General features: G+C 37.4%; 2 protein-coding genes across 19 annotated transcripts in view; one reads left to right on the top strand and one right to left on the bottom strand.

Moving 5' to 3' along the window:
* The window catches only part of stox2a (storkhead box 2a), a 74,453-nt gene extending 55,630 nt beyond the window's left edge, over positions 1 to 18,823 (top strand). For both annotated transcript variants that reach the window (XM_087237381.1, XM_087237382.1), the window contains exons 2-4: positions 5,288 to 5,440; positions 8,227 to 10,720; positions 15,358 to 18,823. In XM_087237381.1, coding sequence (XP_087093507.1) covers positions 5,288 to 5,440; positions 8,227 to 10,720; positions 15,358 to 15,559 — 2,849 coding nt within the window. In that variant the 3' untranslated portion in view covers positions 15,560 to 18,823. The remainder of the gene's footprint in view (positions 1 to 5,287; positions 5,441 to 8,226; positions 10,721 to 15,357) is intronic.
* sod3b (superoxide dismutase 3, extracellular b) overlaps positions 1 to 22,214 on the bottom strand; it is a 92,153-nt gene extending 69,939 nt beyond the window's left edge. For 3 of the 17 annotated variants that reach the window (XR_015476749.1, XR_015476751.1, XR_015476750.1), the window contains exons 1-3: positions 21,982 to 22,202; positions 15,345 to 15,724; positions 2,753 to 2,914 (exon numbers count right to left, since the gene is read on the bottom strand). The gene's annotated coding sequence lies outside the window, so the exon portion shown is untranslated. Of the gene's footprint in view, positions 1 to 2,736; positions 2,915 to 15,344; positions 15,725 to 16,772; positions 16,865 to 17,242; positions 17,330 to 20,050; positions 20,147 to 21,981 lie in introns of those variants that run through there. The other 14 variants (XR_015476758.1, XR_015476761.1, XR_015476759.1 and 11 more) reach the window with 12 other exon arrangements.
* Between the last annotated feature and the right edge of the window lie 20 nt (positions 22,215 to 22,234).

The raw sequence follows: 22,234 nt of genomic DNA, 5'->3' as shown, positions 1-22,234 counted from the left end.
CGAGAAGATATTATGTTCGAAACGTGTAGCCATTGGCTTTCTCAGCAGGAAAAACAAATACAATGGATGTTAATGGTTGACATGTTTTAAAATAACTAATTTTGTGTTCAATAGAAAAAATAAACAGGTTTGTGACAAGTGAATGATGAGTAAATGATGACAGATATTTCGTTTTTAGATGCGCTATCCCTTTAAGGTTTTTTAAACCTAGGATAATAAGTGTAAGATAAGAACAAATGATTTCTCATTATAATTTTCTATTATAAAACAAAAATAGGCCGCACAGTGGCGCAGTGGGTAGCACGTTCTTCTCACAGCAAGAAGGTCGCTGGTTCGGCATTTCTGTGTGAAGTTTGCATGTTCTCCCCGTGTTGGTGTGGGTATCCACCGGGTGCATGTACAGTCATGCAGTACAGGTGAATTGGGTAGGCTAAATTGTCCGTAGTGTATGTGTGTGAATGAGTGTGTATGGATGTTTCACTGTGATGGGTTGCAGCTGGAAGGGCATCCGCTGCATAATAACAGATGCTGGATCAGTTGGTGGTTCATTCCGCTGTGATGACCCCAGATTAATAAAGCCTAAGCGATACTAAGCCGAAAAGAAAATGAATGCAAACAAAAATAGAGTCAAGAGCACAGCTGTAATAGTGACAATATAGTTGGGATCACCTTTATCAGCTGATAAACGATAAAATAAATAAATGATGACAACCAGAATGCATTCAAAAGGGCTTGTGCATTTAAAGGGGTGGTTCACCCAAAAAATTTGATTCTTTCAGAAGTTGTTATCCCTTTACTTGTTCCGATCCTTTATGAATTTCTTTATTCTGTTGAACATAACAGAAGATATTCTGAAGAAAGCTGAAAATCTTTAACCATTTACTTTTTAAATATTTTCTACTAGTCAATGGTTACAGGTTTTCAGCTGTCTTCAAAACATTTTCTTTTGTGTTGAACAGAGTATAGAAACCCATAAAGATTTGGAAACATTTGAGGGTGAGTAAATGATGGGTATGATGGAATGATAAACTTTAAAAAGCAGCAGATCACATTGTGGAGATTGGAGAATTTCAGCACTCTTTTCAGAGGTCTTTTGAAGATGATCAGTATCTGGTAAACAACTGAATAAACATTGGAAAATGCTGAGAAGTATTAACAGTAGGGCTGCGAAATATATCATTATATCATAATGTGTGCATCCGCAATAGTCATATCACAGGATCTGCAATGTTAAATTAGGATTATAGTTGACCAGGAAGATTTTTACCATAATAAAGCAAAAGTTAATCATTTACATGTTTTAAGGCCTGTGATCTATCTAGTTTAAGAGTTTATGTACCTGGACCAAAACACACACACACACACACACACACACACAGCACACACACAGCACACGTTTAACTATGCACTGTTTTTGCTCGACAAATGTGACAGGATACACGTTAATATCCACTGCTGCGTTATGTTAATGTACAAAATAAACCTGATTTAACATCTTCAAACCAGGATTGAAGCAACTTCTTTAATAATTGTACTGACATGCGGCTGTGGTGATAAAATAAAAATGGTAAAATTGCTACAATTCATTACAAACATGCACTGTTTTAAAAACGTTTTACACTTGTAAAATTGATTCTTGATCACATCTGATGACTGATGATCACAGAGCGCTGAACAGATCTTTTAATCCCGGTTGCTTTGCGCACGTCCTGTCTTGTTGATATGATTATACGCATTACTACATACAAAATATATATATATATATATAAGTATAATAATATCATTCTTTATAAGCACTATTAAACAGCCAATATCTTAATAATAAGCCAGTAGTTAATAGTGGGATATGGCACTTAAACTAAAGTGTTACCAATAATTATTTTGTGGAAAAAATATCACCAATATTTTATTCATGGGGTGACATGGTGGCTCAGTGGTTAGCAATAAGGTCACTGGTTCGAGTTCCGACTGGACCATTTTGTTCTCCTCGAGTTTCCTCTATGTGGCCTGGTTTCCCCCACAGTCCAAAGACATGCGATATAGGTGAATTGAATAAACTAAATTGGCTGTAGTAAATCTGTGTGAATTTGTGTGTATGGGTGTTTCCCAGTACTGAGTTGCATCCGCTACATAAAACATATGCTGGAATAGTTGGTGGTTCATTCCTCTGTGGTGACCTCTGATGAATAAAGGGACTAAGCTAAAAAAAATGAATGAATGAATTTTAATCATGTTTACATTTACTCTCCAAAAAACACCTATATGATTCATCCCATATTTAAATACTGCATATAGCAAGAGCTGGTTGTACTGTATATAATAGAGGTTATTTACCTAAAGGGTCTTTGTGGTTGAGCAGATTTTGCTTAGTCTTGCAGTCAGCGTGCTCTCCTCAATTTTTCATTAACAAGACAGAGAGTGTGAAGCACAAGAGCAGGAATGGAGACAGGAAGAGCAGAAAGGAGCAGGAGAAAGAGAGAAATCCTGGAGTAGCTCACATCTGAGGAATAAGAGCGAGCAACTGGGATGCGTTGCCATAACAACCAATTCAGCAGGCCACCTACTAGTGTGTGTGTGTGTGTGTGTGTGTGTATGTGTGAGAGAGAGAAAGACAGACAGAGAAAAGGGTAGAGCAAGATGATTTGTGTGTGTGTGTGTGTGTGTATATGTGTTTGTGTGTGTGTGCCAGTGAGCAGTGCTGGATGAGAGTAAAAAAAAGGTGTGCATGAAGCTTGCCTGTGATTGGTCACACCTCTCGTGTCTTTGTGTAGAGTGGAACATGTTGGGTAAGTGTCCGTCGTCAGAGGCGTCTTTTCTGATGGCTGCAGCATAGGAGCTGAGGGAGGGGTTTCTGTGCACCTCCCTCCGTCCTGCTCTCTCTTTCTCTCTCTTTCTCATGTCCTCACGCCCGCCACTAAAGTAAAGACAATAAAATACAGAATAGAAAGCATCTGAATTTAACTCTAGCATGCTGATAGCTCACAAAAACAGCGCTAGGCTAGTAGCTTCCCTGACAGTTATTAATACTCCATAAGTCATTTAGACATTATTGTCTGTACAGACTCGATTTGAACAGTAAGACACAGGCTGGGATATGAGTGCTGGTCCTTTGCCTGCTGCAAACACAAACACACACAGACACACACCGGGAGAGCAGCAGCTCTGTGTGGATGATGTCATCCTATCTGCATCCTGCAGTGTTAGCAGCGCAGCTTCAGACCCTTTGTTGCCCTTTATGCTGTACTCGGACCAGTTTTATGGTTTGTTTTAGCATGGTGAGCTAAGTAGCGAAGTATAGCATCATATTTAAAGGTTAAAAAAGCTGTTCAGTCTTATACATTGTAAGCTTGATGTAAAATATATGATTTATCTTGAAATGTGTTGTGGTGTTCAGTGTACTTATCGAAACACTGGTCTTATTGTGTGTTGTATTGCTAATGCTAATCAGCTAAGACTTCTCCTTAAATAAATACAGCTAACGTGTATAATTTTATGGTTATGATTATACATTGTGTGTCATTTCACACCTTTAACCAAAATTTACTTATTTTGTATATTAATAAGCATAAAAATGATCCATAATAATATTAATTTTGCTCATCCAGCTGGGGTCTAAATAATGCTGACTCAGTGCTCACCTCATACTGTTTGTATCTTTTACACTGGGAAAAAAAAATGTGATTTATGTCAGTCAGACATTCAGCAAATATTCTGCGTTTCCTGTTCACGATGTGTTCATGAAAAAGCACAACTAAAATATGACAATATGAAAACATTTGATGTGCATTTTTGCTTATAATGTAGTGTGTTTTAATAGTAGGTTAATTATATCAAAGTTGCTCTAATGTTGTTATAACCTTTCTATCAGAAATATTAACAAAATGGCAATATGAAAGCATTCAGTGTTTAATATGAAAGTTTAGCTTTCTGCAAATAGTGCAGGGCATACAGTTGAAGTCAAAATTTCAACCCCCCGCCCCTGAATTTAGTTTTATACAGTATTTCTATACAGTATTTTCTTCTGGAGAAAGTCTGATTTGTTTTATTTTGGCTAGAATAAAAACAGTTTTTAATGTTTTAAAAACATTTTAAGGTCAAAATTGTTAGCCCCTTTAAGCTGTGTTTTTTCGATAGTCTACAGAACAAACCATCATTATACAATAATTTGCCTAATTACCCTAACCTGCCTAGTTAACCTAATTAACCTAGTTAAGCCTTAAATATCACTTTAAGCTGTATAGAAGTGTCTTAAAAAATATCTAGTCAAATATTATTTACTGTTATCATGGCAAAGATAAAAATAAATCAGTTATTAGAGATAAGTTATTAAAACTATTATGTTCAGAAAATTGTAAATAAACTTCTTCATTACACAGAAATTGGTGAAAAAATAAACAGGGGGGTTAATAATTTAGACTTCAACTGTATGTTTATTTGAATGACCAGTGAAACACTAATTGGTATTATGTTAAAGATATCAAACTTGCTTAACATTTGTGTTTTAGATTTCTTACAAAAGTACAATGAACTATGAACAAAATGATGCCAATTTTGCCAATGATGTAAAAGATATGTTAATTATGTATGTACATATCTATGTTATTAGATATGTATTTTGAATTACCATCTGGAAGTAGGTCTAAGGGATCTTTTCTGTGCTGTAGCAGTTTTCAGAGAAAAGTGCAAATGAAATATGAGCAATACAACAATATGAAAGCATTTGATGTTTAATGGGAAAATTGAAATTACTTAATTGTTTTAATAATTCACTTTACACAGTGAATAACACAAATTATGTTCACTATATTAAAGTTTCTGAACAGTCAATGTATGAGCTTTTTAATTACCAAGGAAAAGTGTGAATGTAAAATCTCTCTGATGTATTATGTGAATTATGTATATAACATGTTTGATTTGCTGTGTTGTGCTTCTATTAAATCCAATATGCATGGGCATTTTGGGATCAATATTGACGCATGGCCTGGGGTCTTTCTGCCTACGCAGGCAGAGGGGCTTATTGCTGAGTCGTCAGTATAAGGTCACATTTGGCAACATGCAGTCACACACCCTGAATAACCTTCATAGTAAAGTTGTGAACGTATTGGAGCCTGGCCTCAATCTCCTCCTTTCCCTTTACAGGTCCCACATTAATACTATTGGAGGCATCTTGATTTCACAAATTCTTCTGTATGCTTGCTTTTAATCACTGCCACATTTTGTAATGCAACAAACAAATTCTAGGAAAGTAGGACTGAACATTGCATTGTGTGTTTGTCTTTCTGTCTAGGCGATGTATCTCCTATCAGTATGTCACCCATCAGTCAGTCTCAGTTCATCCCACTGGGAGAGATTCTGTGTCTGGCCATCTCAGCCATGAACTCTGCCCGCAAGCCTGTTACACAAGATGCGCTGATGGAGCACCTTGCCACCTGCTTCCCAGGTAGCCCTCCATACACACTTATTAACACAAATATACACTTTAGTGCTGTAAATACACATAGTATTGTTTAAAAACACATGCAAGTGTCACCCTGTCAAAAAATATGTTTGTCGGAAAAAGTTTTTGCCTAATAAACTGCTTTTTGGACAATAGCCACAATTTTTTGGCATTGTTATATTAGATTATAGGTTTGGGCTGTAAAACTGAAAATGGGCTGGATAAACTGTAATATTGGGATATTTCGTTTTTCTGTGAAATTTAGGACCCTATCATACTCCCGGCACAATAAGGCACAAGACGTGCTTGGCATGATTTGTTGCTATTTTCAGAGCAGCGCAACCCTAATTTTCACGTTCTGCGGCATGTTATTTAAATAGCAAATCCATTTGCGCCACTTTGTGGAGTCATGGCTGTGCTGGTCTATAAGGGAGGTGTGTTAAGGCACATTGTTGGTGCGTTGCTATTTTGAAGAACTGAAATAGACCGTGCCGTTGATCAACTGAAAGCTGGTGTTAAGTCCAGCACAGAGCCTGTTAGTTATGTGCCTATACAGGTCCAAACACTTAATACACACAGGATGTACAGCAATACGCAAATATTTTACATATAAAAATATCTTAATCTCAGGAGGCTTTTATGAAAATTTGCATTTATAAAATGTTATTATTTTTAGTAGTATTACTTATCATAAGTATATTTATGTTTGTTTTAATAAAAACAAGTTTATATTTATCCTCCTGTCGGGTTTTGGAGATGTATGCATCACTATTTGGGGCATAAGAGTTATTATTGTTCATTTATTGTTTATGTGTGACTGAGTTTCCACTGTTTCCGTACTCCACAAAAGTAAAGGAGTAAAGAGTAAAAGTAAAGAGAAAGTCAAGAGGCCGAATGGGGGAGGCTTGTTCTTTATCCTCGTGTGGCAGATGGTCTGTTTAACTGCTTTCTCGCTAATAGTGGAATGTTCAGTTTTTGATCTTACAAAGTCCGCCATTTAAATAGCAAATGCACCATGGCGCAACTGACTCTTAAAGGGTAAGGTAAATAAGACTCTGATTGGTTTAATGCGTGTTATGCTCAAAACACACACATAACTCATTAAGAGAATAAGCACAAACTTGTTAGACCATTTGCCAGGGTGTAAAGTGTATTTTTTCCATCCTAAAATAGCAAAAGCGGATTCGGACACCCCCTTAATGATTTTGCGCCATGCGCTTTAGACTTTGCACCTAGTTCGTTAAAAAAGAGCCCATATTGCTATATCAAAACAATTGCGTCAGATGATTTAAATAGCTGTTTTTTTATTCTTTTAGAATTATTTGGATGTTTTGGATAATAAACAAACTACAAGATTTATGATTTTTCTGCGGAGTCTAAAAGTATCCAGGTTTAGAAATTGAATAATCTAATGTAAAATAACTGCATGAATACTTTAAATTGGTTTACACAGTATCAGGCAATAAAACTAGTGTAAATGCATTCATTTGTTTTCTTTTCCGCTTAGTCCCTTTATTAATCTGGGGCCGCCACAGCGGAACGAACCGTCAATTTATCCAGCAAATGTTTTACGCAGTCATTTCTACAATCATTTCTGTAGAATAGCCCTGTTGTACACCCTACATTGTCCAGCTCTGTTCAGAGAAATCAGTCAATCAAAGTGCAAGGTGTGCAAACTTCAACTGAATGGAGTCAGTCTGCTTTCCCTTAAAGAAGGAATGGGGAAAAAAAAGAACAGAGGCTCTGGGTTGCGTCATGTTGGTATGGCAACTACCACTGTATGATGTAATGGCAGGCAACACTTAACCCTGACTAGTTACAGCTTATCTCTTCCTTTATCCGTTGTGTGTGTGTTTCTGTGATTGAGAGTGTTGAAAAGCTGATTTGGGTGAAGTGAGGACTTGAGTGCAACGAGGACACCATGTACCCTGTAGTGGAGTCTACAATGCTGTTGTTCGTTGTCTGTGAGCTACAGGCAATGTTTACTTAGTTTGCGCATGTGATAATAAACACAAAGACATGTCACAAATGAAATGTCTATCTTAAAGTGGCATTTTAGTGGCACATTTATCTGAATAGTTTTATGACAATTAATTCATAACAGTGAATTAATTGATTGTAAAATCAATTAGTTTCTATTCTCTTGTTTATCTGACATAACCTGTGAATATTATGTTCACCTTTATTTGGACCAGTCAAATCAGTGTTAAGTTTGTTAGTTAAAATGTGTAATTGGAACTGTAAATAATATGTGAAAAAAAAAAAAAAATAAATAAATAAATATATATATATATATAAATATATATATATATATATATATAGAGAGTAAATCTTATCAAAAAGGGCTCATTTGGTAAGTGACACGATGGCAGTTTTTACCTTGTTATTACACTGAGGGCTTACAGACTTGATGATGAAAGATGAGGTAATGGCTAGTGTGTCATGATTGGTGGTGACATAAATCAGCAACCAAATGCTCTTCTTTTGATTGGCCCCTCCGTAGTTATTTGTGTTATTACACCTACTCAGGGTTAATCCTACTTGTGGCACATCAGAGCTGTTCTGGATAATGCTGACATCGACATGAACGCAGAAAACTGCTATCCCCCCCAAATGCTTTTCCCATAATCTAAGTGTTTGTCTGTTGAACGTCCTCTTTGAGAATGTAACTAGTATTGATGATTGATTTAAGATTTATTATTATTAATTATCAGCAAAATAGATAGTTGTGTCAGCACTTTAATTTGTTCTATAAACAAGACATTTACATGTGGTTTTATTTCCTTAAGGTGTACCCACTCCAAGTCCAGAGATCCTGCGGCACACGCTGAACATGTTGGTTCGGGAGAGGAAGATCTACCCCACACCAGAAGGTTACTTCATTGTTACTCCACAGACCTACTTCATTACTCCCTCCCTCATCCGCACCAACAGCAAGTGGTACCACCTGGATGAGCGGCATCCAGAGCGACAGCAGCAGCAGCAACAACAGCAGCAGCAGCAGCAGCTTCAACAACAGCAGCAGCAGCCACCACCACCTCAACAGCAATGCACATCACCACAATCTGGAACCATCACTCCCTCCACCTCTGGCTGTGTACGAGAAAGGCCTAACCCTAAAAATCACTGCGACTCTTATAATGCCTACCGCGATGAGGTGCCAAGCATTCATACCTCCACAATTCAAAGAAAATCCCCAAAAGAACCCAAAGGAGATCCCCCTTCATACCCACAACCCCCACCCCCTCCACCTGCCATTCAGCATCCACCTGATCCCGCCGACAAGAGCAAGACCATGACCGCCACCTTCTCTTACAAAACGGACACACTGACCAAGAAGAAGGAGGGCAGTGGTGGGGGCAGTAGTGAGAGGCAGTCTAAGAAGTTTGGGCTGAAGCTCTTCCGCTTGAGCTTCAAAAAGGACAAGACCAAACAGCTTGCCACCTTTTCAGCACAGTTCCCTCCAGAGGAGTGGCCCTTGAGGGATGAAGACACGCCATCAGCTGCAGCAATCCCTCGTGAGGTGGAGATGGAGATCATCCGCCGCATCAACCCAGACCTGACGGTGGAGAATGTGGCTCGTCATACAGCTGTCATGAAGCGGCTGGAAGAGGAGCGAGCTCAGCGCTGCAAAGCCAACTCATCTGCACAGCACAGCGCCCGCAGCCGCCGCAGCCGAGGCCATCGGCGTGTGCCACACGGGAAGTCACGTTCGCACAGCAAGACACGGGCTTCTCGGGGAGACCCGTCTGAGGGCTCCAATCTGGACCTGCCAGCAGTCAGCCTTGAGAGGGACTACCGTTTTTTTAGTCACTCTCTGGTACGCTCACCTAGAGAGGGAATGTACACGATGGAACGCAGAGGTGGTGGTGCTTACCTTGTCCACAGCAATCCCAACATTGCTGAGTCACACTTTCCTGTTACCCCGGAGTGGGATGTTTCAGGGGAGCTTGCAAAGAGGCGGACGGAGATGCCTTTCCCAGAGCCTTCACGTGGGACGTCACATTCTAGAGTGCACCGGAGTCACAGCCACACTCAGGACCGCAAGTCACGCAACGAACGGCCTGACAAGGCTAAAGAACGATCCCGTTCTATGGACAATTCCAAGGGCCCCCTGGGAGGTGGGAGCTCCACGCTTGGCACAGCTGAGGATTATGACCGCAGTCCAGATGACAGAAGCCGCTACTATACCGATGATGGGACACTTAGAGCCTCCTCTCAAAAGGCACCGCACTACTCATGCATCATGTTTTCTGCTGCCAAGTTCAGCTCTGAAATGTCTGTAACTGATATGGGCAAAATGAGTCTGGATGAATCAAGGCTCTGCAGCCCTCTAGAACGGAATAAGAGTAGGGACAGCCTCCCAGCGTACAGTGACCTGAAGGCCCTATCGCCAAAGCCTTTGGCTGATGACTACTTCCAGTGCAATACATCGAATGAAACAATCCTAACTGCCCCGCTGCCTCTGGGCAAATCTGACCATGACACTTTAACCCCATCTGATGGAATCCGCAAGGGCTCTCCAGCTGACCGGCAGACACCGCACCTCACTTCTCCACACCCCTTGGAGTACAAAGAGGACTCCTCCACCAAAGGGCACAATGGTTCTGGCAAACCCACACCAAGCCAGACACCTGAGCCTATGCCCAATGGACGTTTGATACAGCACCAACACAACACTGATCCAGGGGGTGGGGGAGGCGGTGGTAGCACTGGTGGTGGGGTGGACAAGAGGAAAGAGATTTTCAGTAAGGACACTTTGTTCAAACCGCCACACAATGTTTTGACTGTGAGCTATGTAGACAGTGGCTACTCAAAGTCAGGCACTTTGCGTAAGACTCCGCACATGAAATCATCTGAGGTCCTTGACACTCTGGAGACCCAACAGCCACCTAACTCCACCGCTTTGTCTGCTTCTGCCCCAGCACCTACAGGCACAGAACAGGGTGCTCCCTCCACATCTGAAGCTGCTTTTGATTATTACAACGTGTCAGATGATGACGATGAGGAGGAGGTGGAGGATACCTCCCGTAAAGAGGCTGCCCCAACAGAGGCAAAGGTGCGGGCAGGAGTTGGTGAGGGTGGTGGAGGTGGTGGGACCATGCAGTGGTTGCTAGAACGAGAGAAAGAGCGGGATTTACAGCGGAAGTTTGAGACCAACTTGACTCTGCTTAGCCCTAAGGAGAGCGAGAATAATAACAGCCAGAAGTCAGCTCACTCGGCACGGCTGGACAGCATGGACAGCAGTAGTGTGACTGTAGACAGTGGGTTTAACTCCCCTCGGTAAGTACTCACTCCATAGAAAGAAAATCCTACAAGTTAGGATAAATTTAGGTGCCATATGTTCAAAGTGAGCATGTGTACAATGCATTTATTTATTGCCATACTTTTTATTTATGATCTTACTACTAAAGTCACTTTGCATAAATATTGAATGAAATATTTCGTTAATTACTAATGTCCCCACAAAATGAACTTTGATTGCATTTAATACAGCATAATTATATATGTCTATGACATAAGAGATAGGACATATATATTATTTATATAATAGTGATTCTCAACTCCAGTCCTGAATATATATCAGGTTTTTTTTATCAAATTTAAGACTTTTTAAAACCCTTTTAATACCAATATGAATGAAATTTTAGACTTATACAGGGCTAGACGCTAATGATAATTTATAATGGCCCGGTTGGGGGGATGTATTTTTTTATTATTATTATTTTTTTGCCTGCCACAAAAAAATTAAATGTAATTATTTCTTAGCGAACTACTTTAATGTGTCAAAACAAGAAAACTCTAGTTGTATACACTATTTTCAACATAATATTACTTACTTTTTAAAATGACAAGTTTAACATTGTTAAAAATATATTTATTGTGGAGGCAATAACATAAATAATCAAAAATATATATTTGTTGGCTTTTTTAGTCTAAATTGATTGAGTATAACTTCTATTCACCCTAATGTATTTCTGTTATAAAACCTTAAGTTTTATGCATATTTATATTATGTCTACTCACCCTTTATTTCTGTAAATATTTTTTGTATGAATGGAAGATAATGTAAAGGGATATATTGCTCTGTTATTATCATGAGGAAATTGTGTAATTGTTTTTAGTTTTCTTACCCTGATTTTATTAAGATGGATTGTTGGTGATTGGATGAATGTCGGCCCAATTGGGTAGCTTTACTTAAACAGAGGAAAATTAAGAACTATTCAATATCATTTAAGACATACAACACAATATTTCAGTGAACTTAAGACTTTTTTAGACCAAATTATTTTTTAATTTAAGACATTTTAAGACCTGGCGGATACCCTGATATATAGTTATATATCTCACAGTGTTTTAACTTCACCTATGATGCATATCTTTCATTTGAGACACATAATATTAGCATACAACGCAATTTTCATATACCAACTTCAACTGTGGTGTAAAGCATGATTTATCCCATTTTTCTTTGACAAGGCCACAAACCAGCGCAGACAGCCTTTAACTGGGTTTCCCAGGGCTATGTATGTGTTAGCAGAAGCCCTTTATGAGTGAGAGGGTGAGGACTTTTTTCAGCAGCTAAAAATAGACCCCTTGTGTCTGTATGACTCATTCAGAGAGATATGGCAGGGGTAGAATAACCGAGAGAGCCTACATGTTCTGCACATGTGCTTTTACTTTTTTACAATACAATACATTTACATCACAGGGAAAATCTGTAAAATCCCAGCCACTAAACTTTGTTAGTTTCCACCTGTATTTTGAATTTAGCAATGCATTGTGTTTTATTATAATAGTAGAAAATATCCATAAACTTCACGCAATTGCTAACGGTAATTTTTCTGCCGGTGATGTTTATAATCATATGATGCATATATGTGTTTTAAGCTGAATTTGCTGACTGTGAGTCTATAAATTCAGTGTATTTTACTGCCTTTATATGATCAGTACCATGTATTGATCATAAAAAGTAAAAAGCCTTGGATATTTAGTAGCGTCACATAGAGAATGATCATTATGCCAACCTCACTCAAGTTTGGAGACTTTTATCTAAGAGTTGGGCTCTGTCCACCCCATGACATCAGTCTGTACATTTAGAGTTTACTCTGTATTAATGGCTCTAAAAAGCTTACGAGACACAAGTGCCACAAATCTGCAATTTTAATACCCCCGGCTGCCCCGTCACTTACTCTAACACTCACACACACACACACGCACGCCCAATCATTCACTATTTTCTGGATGACTCATCACATTAACGATGATGTCATTCCACGGCTCCTGGAAAAACACCAGCATGGCTGTAGTGCATAGACACATTTAGTTTGTGATTGATGTGTGGTAGTAATGCAATTACACGGAGAGGGACAAGAAAAAAAAATAAATAACTTGCACGTTTCTCTATACAGCAGTGAAAAAGATTCTCTCGGGGTTCTGAGCAGTCTATTTAAAAGATTATTACTGCAAAAATGTCATATTTTTTAATTATTATATGAGAATTATTAATTAATGGTTATAATATAGTTATTATTATGCGAAACGTAAGAAAATAAAAAAAAAATTTGAAAAAGAAAACAAAAACTAACTGAAGGGGTATATACATCACACAATAAAGCAGAGATGTTAGTTAATAACAGTTAATACAATTTAAAGTAATGTTTTTTTTGTTATAATAATTATAATATTTTTAAATATTATTAAATAAAGTAGGAAATTACCCATAGCAACCTTAATGTAATACAATTTGGTACATTTATCTTCGGCCCACGGCTCATAATGATATTTGTTTTTTGGTGCTTCATATGAAAATGTTTGTGCACATCTGCATTAAAGAAAGATTAGATAATTTACAAATTTCAGTTGTTTTTAAAGCCTTTTTTGTAAAAGAGCTAGAAATAGCTTTAAAGTAATTCTGCTTTTCAGTAAGGTTTTTTGGTTTGTAAATTTACATTTATGTATATAAAGTTTTGTTAATAGGATAAGAAGATATATTATTTATTTTAATGTAAAGGTTCTATTTTGTAATTAATAAAACATAGTAAGGAAAAGTATTTTATCAACATCCTCAGTTACAAAAAGGGAAAGATCTTTCCAAAGCAAATTAAAATAACTGCTTTGCTAAATTAAGTGATCTAGGGGGTCATGGTGTTGCTTACAAAAGAAACAAAAATGTCATCATTTACTAAACAATGTGTCATTCCAAACCTGTAGGACTTACTTCTTTTAATATATTTACAATGAAGTAAGGTTGTCGCGTTACCATTAATTCATGTTACGATACTATGCCAGCAGAAGTATCATGATACCAAGTAATGTTCCGATACTGTAATTCATAACTCAAATCCATAAAAAAAAGAAAATGGTCAGAAATACGATAACTTATGTTATAATAGGCCTACTTGATTTGAATTATCCCTTATTATTGAAAAAAGTATTTGCATGTCAGTTCACCTAAACTGTATTCATTCTTTTTGTTTATTTTGTAGATAACTGACCAAAAAAAATACATTAAAATAAAGATACAAATTATCCAAATAAAATTTGTAACAAAAAGAGCTTTTTCCCAACCAAATTAGGGTTTATGAAGAGTGGACAAAAATGGTTTTAGTGTTTCCTTTATGTATTGTTTCTTTTTTTTCACTCTTATCAGGTAAGAAGATTGTTGCGGTTGTTGTAAACCAAATCATATTGATAGGAGCAGAAATGAACTGATTCAGATTCAAACTGAAGCATCGGAAATGTGCAACATGCTACCATAAAAGGCGTGAATTATACAGTTTCCAACCTAAAGGGCTCCACAGACTATTCAAATAAAATAGTCTATAATTGCACAACTATGTGAGCATTTTGTGAGCAATTTTAGTGATTTCCACATTCAACATTATGTATAGTATATAAATCGTTAATGACGATACTACCACTTACAAACTACAGTGGCACCGCCAGTATTTTAGAGCCATGGTATCAGGATACTACATAGTACCAGTAAACCGTGCAACCCAACAGTGAAGTGTGACTGGTGAACACATTTGTTATTGTCATTTGGTCATAAGTGCTATTTTAACAGCTAAACAATCCTGCAAACCAGTTTGAAATGACAATTACCAGAATATTACATTTCTACCTATGTCAAACAACTGTTTGTATTTTTCATATTGCTGTCCACATATTGCAATAACTGTAATTGTTCCATGTAAATGTATGACAATATTTGAATGTAAATATTTAATAGAGCATTTTTATTATCTGAAAAACATAGAGGACATATACAGTGCTCAGTGTAATTGAGTACACCCCACTTTGAAAATGAATATTCTGATCCATTTCTCAGTGAATGTGTGATGTATTCTGGTGCATTTAAACATAACAGATTTGTTAAACATATATTTATTGAAAATAATATTTTTGTCACCAAACATATAAGAAATTAAAAGATAATTTAATTAAATTCAAGCAAAATACTGAAACAAAAATTATAACCTTCAAAATTTCAACTAATTTTTCATTTTATTTTGCTTCTTTTGATTTTTCCCCTTTTTAAAATTTGTATTTAATATTTTTCTTTAACATATACATTTTGGTGTACTAGTTTTTGGACCGTTATTGTAAGTTATTTTGCTAGAGAAGCTTTAGATTTGGCTTCAGTACTGACTAATCTAATGTATATGCACAAATATAATATTGTAAAGCTTCCTATTAAAAATATGAATTTAAAAGAGAGATTTGTGAGGGTTATACTCATATATGCTGAGCACTGTACATGCTGTGAAATATACTGTTATATATAAAGAGACATCCTTATTTGTGTATTATTTTATATATTGTATTCTATTAAGTATATAATTTTTTATATTTTTACATTTGTTATATCAAATTATACATTGATGGTGATTTTCTTACCTACCTTGTTTTCTCAGCACACGGGAGAGCCTGGCATCCAACACCTCAAGCATAGTGGAGAGCAACCGGAGACAGAATCCGGCACTAAGTCCAGGCCACATGGGCACCACCAGCATCGGCCCTCCATTCAGCTTCCGTGCAATCCCAGAGCCCCCCACAACACAACCTGAGAAACTGCAGAAATCCCCCAACTGCCTTGCCTCCATCACCAGCGTCTGACATGGGCCCGTCTGGGTTGACGTAGGGTCTAGGTGATTTGCAATGATGGGGTGCCTAAGTGCAGGAGGGTTGGATAACTCCCTCCATCAAGCACCTCAACTACATGGGGACTGTTAAACCCACAGGCATGGCTTCCAGAGACTGTTCCTACAGCATCAAAGGTCACTGCAAAAAAAAAAAAAAAAGAAAATAAAAAATAAGGGAAGAAATGGAAGAGGAAATTTCTCATCATAGGATTTACCTTAACACGCAATTAATCAGGAAATTCTTCAGTCGAATCAACAGTTATTTTCATAATAGGCTTGAAGTAACTGCTAATTTAACAATGTTTTGTTTTCAGAAGTATATTGTTTTCATCAGTCACAGATTACGAGCCAATGAGATCATGCAGCCAATGGATTACGTTTGCACGCATTAAGAAATCGATGCTGATGTGCAGGTCAAAGGTATTCAAGATTTGTGATATTTGTATGCAGTACAAAGTTAAAACGATCATGATTCATAAATCTGTTAATATTCCTAAAAATAAACCCATTTGTCATGGCACTGTTAGATACATTGGTAAAATAAGAGTCATGCTCACGTGCTTATTGAAACAACACATGCTGAATTAGTGAGAAAAATATGATCTCCTTCTGAAATTAAAAGATTTTCTTTTCTTGCTTTTTTTTTACCCAAACTTATGTCGCATACAATTACTTTGTATGCACCTTGACGTTTCATTAAGGTTCATAATTAATCTCAGGTCATGAATAGTTAACTCTCCTAAGAAGAGGTAAAAACATTGGTCAGTCTGTAATCATGTTTCTGTGGATGGTTTCACCAATCTTTGTTTCTGAAGGGAATAAAACTCTTGCTCTCTGTGGACAAACATTAGGGTCAATTCTGAATTGTTTTAATGACGTTATTCCCTTTTGAAATAAAAACAGGTGTGTGTTTTACGCCAGTGTGAATCGGAAACCTAGTCTCATGAACCAGGACTCTTGTGGATGTCATGCTTGTCTTCTGTGTAGCTTGATGGCTCTGTTTGTTGTCACAAAAGGAGGAGGAGGATGTTGGAAATCGCAATGGTGGGAATGACTGGTGTTGCGTCTAAAACATCCACGACACTCCGAGGAAAGCTCATACAGTTCTCTTCCTTTGGGCCTGTGGAATTCAGAGACTCTGCCCTTTTGCTGCTTTGAGAAACCTTTATTTTCAAAGATTTTCTTACTTGAGTTGAATCCAGACCGCTATGGTGTTTTATTTTGTTTTTGCATCACTGTTTTCCTTGGGAATTGAGCTGGTTTCGGTCAGTACTCAAACCTAAATGGAACGAAATGGTTCAAAATCAACACATTACATGTATATTCACATTCCTCCCCAGCCGTATCAATAAATGCTTATTTTAGGTTAGAACAACTGATTCAATGAAATTATGTACGAATAATTTTCTCCACTGTTCAAAATGTCAGAGATGAAAATCAGATTTTGACCTGCCGTGTGGTATAAGGCTCACGACTATGAGCAAAAGCCCCTATTCCCAGATTGAATTAAACATTAAAATTCTTGCTTTGAACATTTGGACTATGGCTTTAACTGTTTGGTGTAGCATCTTAAGAATGCACCAGTCGTATCCCTGAGAAAAAGTCACATCTATTACTGCAATTTACCATGTGGTGATTTCTTCTTCTCCCTTTTTACCTTTCATTTAATTTGTCTCATTGGCCATAACCTTCAAAGATCCATTGCTCGGCGATGTGTTCAGGTGGATATCCTCCAATGGGACTTCTGGTTGTGTTTGAATCAAAGACGTTAAACCACTTTCAGCTCACTCCCAACTATTTTTCCACAGACACACACATACACAGCCATGCAAACTACCCTACACCCCCACATACATGCACATAACTAGCTACCTCCACCACCTGTGTAACAACAAGGTAGGGACGTGTACAGATTTGGATTCTTTGCCTGTGGAACACAGCGCTATCAGCCTCTTCTCTGTGAATGTTGACAAGGAGCGGCGGACACTGTAACTAAGAGGACTTATTCTAAAGTAATCAGTATTAAGTGCTGTAGTTTCAACTCAACTCTATTTTTTTTTCTTCTCAGTTTTTCGACAGAAGTGTCTTTTACTTATTTGCAAGTTGTGTATAAATCTGTCTGGCACCACATCAATGAAACATTTCCAGTTTTATGTTTTGTGTATGACGCCATTTTGAGTTGTCTGCTGTCCCCCTTCACGTGGGTATTTCTTTATCTGCTTTATGATTTCAGGCCCAGTTTGTTAAAAATGCATCAAGATGGAGATCAATCAAGGGACTATGCTTTATATGATAAACTCCAGGCAAACTCCAGTCAAAAGTACTTCATCACTTTATGGCAATACTGATATCTGAAGTATTGTTTTCACATTCCCACCTAATATGTGAGAGGTCAGCGGTTAGGGTCCAAACAGCCTCTTAGACCCTGTAGTTGGAGGTGGAATGAAGATTGAGGAAAGACGAGCCTCGTATATTAAATGATAATTTTATATCATTGCTAGACATCAGAGACAGAGCAAGCACCTCACAGCATCTGCTCTATAAATAGATGCTTTTCGAATCATTTCAACAGAGCTTTACTCAACACAAGTACATTGCGCTTTAGTTATCGATACAACTCTGGAGAATTTGAATACTGACAAACACATCACTTCCTTTACTTGGCAAGGCTTTGTAAGAGGATGCATTTTGGGTGTCTGTCACATTCGTTTTGATTTGAAGCCCCCTCCTTCATCAGGTAATCATTTCTTTCTTTTTATTTTTTTAATCACATTAGTTTTTGATAGACTAAAGGGAGTAATGCAGCCAAGACTGCCTTGTAAAAAAAACAAAACAAAAACAAAAAAACGTTTGCACTGAAATGCCTGGCCTCTGGTTGCTGTTAAGTCCATCCAAGACGGATGCTTTGTTTATATTGTAAAATATTTCATATGAAATAAAAATGACCATGAAATGTCTTCCCTTAACATTATGGATTTTAGAACCACGTCAGACAACATTGTTTCTAAATGGTGACAGTGTACAGTATCATACTGTAAATGAAATCAATCTGCCATGCTTAGTATAACTTCAAAAGAATACTGAAAGATATGAGGGATCTTTTTGTAATGTCTATAATATTTGAAAAGAAGTCCCTATTTGTGTAGTAATGGTGTTTCATCGTTGTGGTAGTGTATGTGATAAACCCAGTTGGGAGATTGTGTTACTTTTTCAGACAATAAAATAACATGTTTGGTTATATGTTTTAAATGTCTTGTGTCTTCAAAACTTTGGCATATCTTAAGATGGTGACATGCGAGTAGGCTATCTGGCTGGCACTTAAACATTTGGATGCTGACTTGGTCAGAATCAACTGTAAAGCATTTCTCTGTTATCGTTTACACATTTTACAACAGTTGACATGCAGAAAAGTGATTCTTCTGGATTTTATGTTGGACAAAGCCTGTGCAGTGCACTGTCATGCAATTTTTAGTCACATGTGCCTGGATGCTTAAAGCTTCCTTTGCTTAACAGTTTACATCAGAATTTTACATCAGACAGTTTACAACAGTTTACATCAGAACTTACAATCTAAGTTCCTGGAGGGTTGCAGCCATGCACAGTTTAGTTCCAACCCTGCCTCAACACACTTACCTGTACACTGTAAAACCCAATGGTCAACCTTATCAAATTAAATTAGTGTTGTTAACTCAAAATTGACTGAAAGTTAATTGTTCTCATTTGAAGAGTTTTGACCTCGATGTTGAAGGTAATCAGTTAATTAAATATCTACTTCAACTTAAATGGAGTAAGTTCACAGTACTCATATAGACTAGTTTTTTAACTCATGGTTTATAGCAATCTGTTTCCTCAAAAAGTTTGAGTTGCCTTAATTTACTGACTTTTACAGTACTCAGTTGGTTTGAGTTCTCTTCATTTATCGGGTTTTACTGTGCTCAAATTGCTTCATTTACTCAAATAGATTAGGTTCACAGTAACGTTACTCATTAGGTTTTTGAACTTAAATGGTTTGTTACAATCGGTTTTCTCAAACGGTTTGAGTTACCTTTAAGTTTTGCAGTGTAGGTTTAAAACAAACCTGAGGGACTCAATTAGTTAAATCAGGTGTGTTTAATTAGGGTTGTTACTAAACTGTGCAGGACTGCGGGCGGCCCTCCAGAAACAGAGTTTTCACCTGTGGTTTACATGAATAAACAATAAATGCTAATGTAGTTTGCTAGCATAAAGCTATAGTTTGGACTGGATATTATCAATAAACGACTGTATTTTTATTAACAGACACTGACCAATATTAAATGACTTTAAACAATGCTCATAGTTGTTAGAAAACGATTTACCAAATGTTACTTGTGATCTATATTGTAGACTATCACTTCATACAATGAGCATTCGATGTCCAAATATTGTCTTAAAAACATATTTTGATTCAGAATTTAAAAAACTGAGTAGTATTAATTTAACATACCAGGAATTGTAGGGCTTCACAGATAACCGTCATGGTTGCTTGTCATGAGGCATGTCTATTTAACCGAAATGTATTACATTCGAGAGTTTCTAGTCTAGATTATATCTTGCCACCACCTAGTGGACAAACAGCGCACAACAACTTACAGAATGGATATATTACAGTTCTGCAATACGGAGAAAAGATTCAGATTGAAAAAGCTTTTCATTTAAACAGGTAACCTGGCTATAACAACTTCTGTAAGGTGTGCAATTAATGAAGTGTAAAAAAGAGACCTATTAACGTTATTTCTCAAAATAAATTTTGTGTGATTTGTGTGCTGAAAGGCCTACTTGCAAATGACAAACTTATTTAGCGTAGAATTATCCCTTCATTTGCATAGAGGACAGGTGGTAAATATATTTTTAGAAATTGCAAATATTTATTTAATGAATAAAATATATTCATTTTTTAAAGAAAAAGAAGTAGGGCAGAGATGACCAAACTTGTTCCTGAAGGGCCGGTGTCCTGCAGATTTTAGCTCCAACCCTAATCAAACACACCTGAACAAGCTAATCAAAGTCTTACTAGGTATACTTGAAACACCCAGACAGAGACAGGTGTGTTGAGGGAAGTTGGAGCTAAACCCTGCAGGGCACCGGACCTCCAGGAACGGGATTGGTGACCCCTAGAGTAGGGCCTAATGGCGCTAAGGTCGCTGGGTCAGTTGTCATGTCTGCGTGGAGTTAGCATGTTGTTCTTGTGTCCACGTGGGTTTCCTCCAGGTGCTGTGGTTTCCCACACACTCCAAACACATGCAGTAGGGGAATTGAATGAACTAAAATGGCCGTATGTATGTGTGTGAATAAGTGTGTATGGATGTTTCCCAGTGTTGTCTCCCACTGTGTAAAACATATGCTGGATAAGTTGGTGGTTCATTCTGATGTGGCTACACCTGATGAATAAAGGGACCAAGCCGAAGGAAAATGAATGAATGAATGCCTGGCCTCTGGTTGTTGTTTAGTCCATCAAAGATGGATGCTTTGTATATATTGTAAAATATTTCATATGAACTAAAAATGACCATGAAATGTCTTCCCTTAGCATTATGATTTTAAAACCACAGCAGACAACATTGTTTCCAAATAGTGACAGTGTACAGTTCATCAAACTGTAAAATGATAAGTGAAAAGTTAATTACCAACGATATTGTTTGTAGCTAAGTAAAAAGTAGACTGAATCTCTGTGTGAATTTTCTGGTTAAGTTTTGAACATAGACTGTAAAATATATGGACGTAGTATCCGTGACGTCACCCATAGGTTTCTGAAGAGCGCAAAAGAAGCCACAAGTAGGCGCGGCCAACCGTCGCCATTTTGGTCACGCGTCATCACACCCACGGCGGGATACCAAACAAGGGCAAAGAGGCAAAAAAAAAAAAAAAAAAAAAAAAAAAAAAAAAAAAAACAAGGGCAAAGAGGCGGAGAGTGAGCGGAGCTACAGACACCTGCTAGCATTTAGCTTGGACCTGGTTCAGACACACTTTACTTTGGGAGAACGCTTAATACTTTATCACCCGTGACTCGTTTGTATTCTGACCACTTGTGCTTGGTTGTACACTATATCAATAAAGTGTTTAGACTTTTAAAAACACTGCTGTAATACATTGAGCCACTAAACATTGTTCTTATGACGTTTTTCAACAGGAGGAAAACGCAAATTACATCCAAACACTTCAGATATAGTCTGTGTTAGTAAATGCAGGACTATTGATGAAATCCAGCATAACACTGTGTGATAAACGCTTCAGATGACTGATCTAGAGCCTACAGCTAATCAATCTGTCAGATTCTGAAGTGCATTACAGCTCTAAATATAAATATAAACGATAAATGATCTTAAATAAAACACATACATGTATAGAGATGGTATATAAGTATATAACTTTACTCACATAAGAAACGGAGGCCACGTGAATGGTTTGTGAGCACAATTAAATGCACTCAGCATGACATTCCATCAAATAATTGTAGGTAACAAGTCCAAAAGGCAGTTGAGTGTGTAAAGCCACATAAAACAACACAGAAATACGATAAATATGCCGAGTTCAGTGGCTAATCTGCAGGATTCAGCTGAGGTGACGTGACGGCGACCAACGAGACCTAACTGTCACTCAAGTGGCCACTCCCTTAATTATGCAAACTTAA

The sequence above is a fragment of the Danio rerio genome, chromosome 1 (assembly GCF_052040795.2).
Source record: "Danio rerio strain M-AB ecotype USA chromosome 1, GRCz13ab, whole genome shotgun sequence".
NCBI classification, from domain to species: Eukaryota; Metazoa; Chordata; class Actinopteri; order Cypriniformes; family Danionidae; genus Danio; species Danio rerio.
Note: the sequence above shows the minus strand (reverse complement) of the source record. Positions and strands in the feature narration are given on the sequence as shown.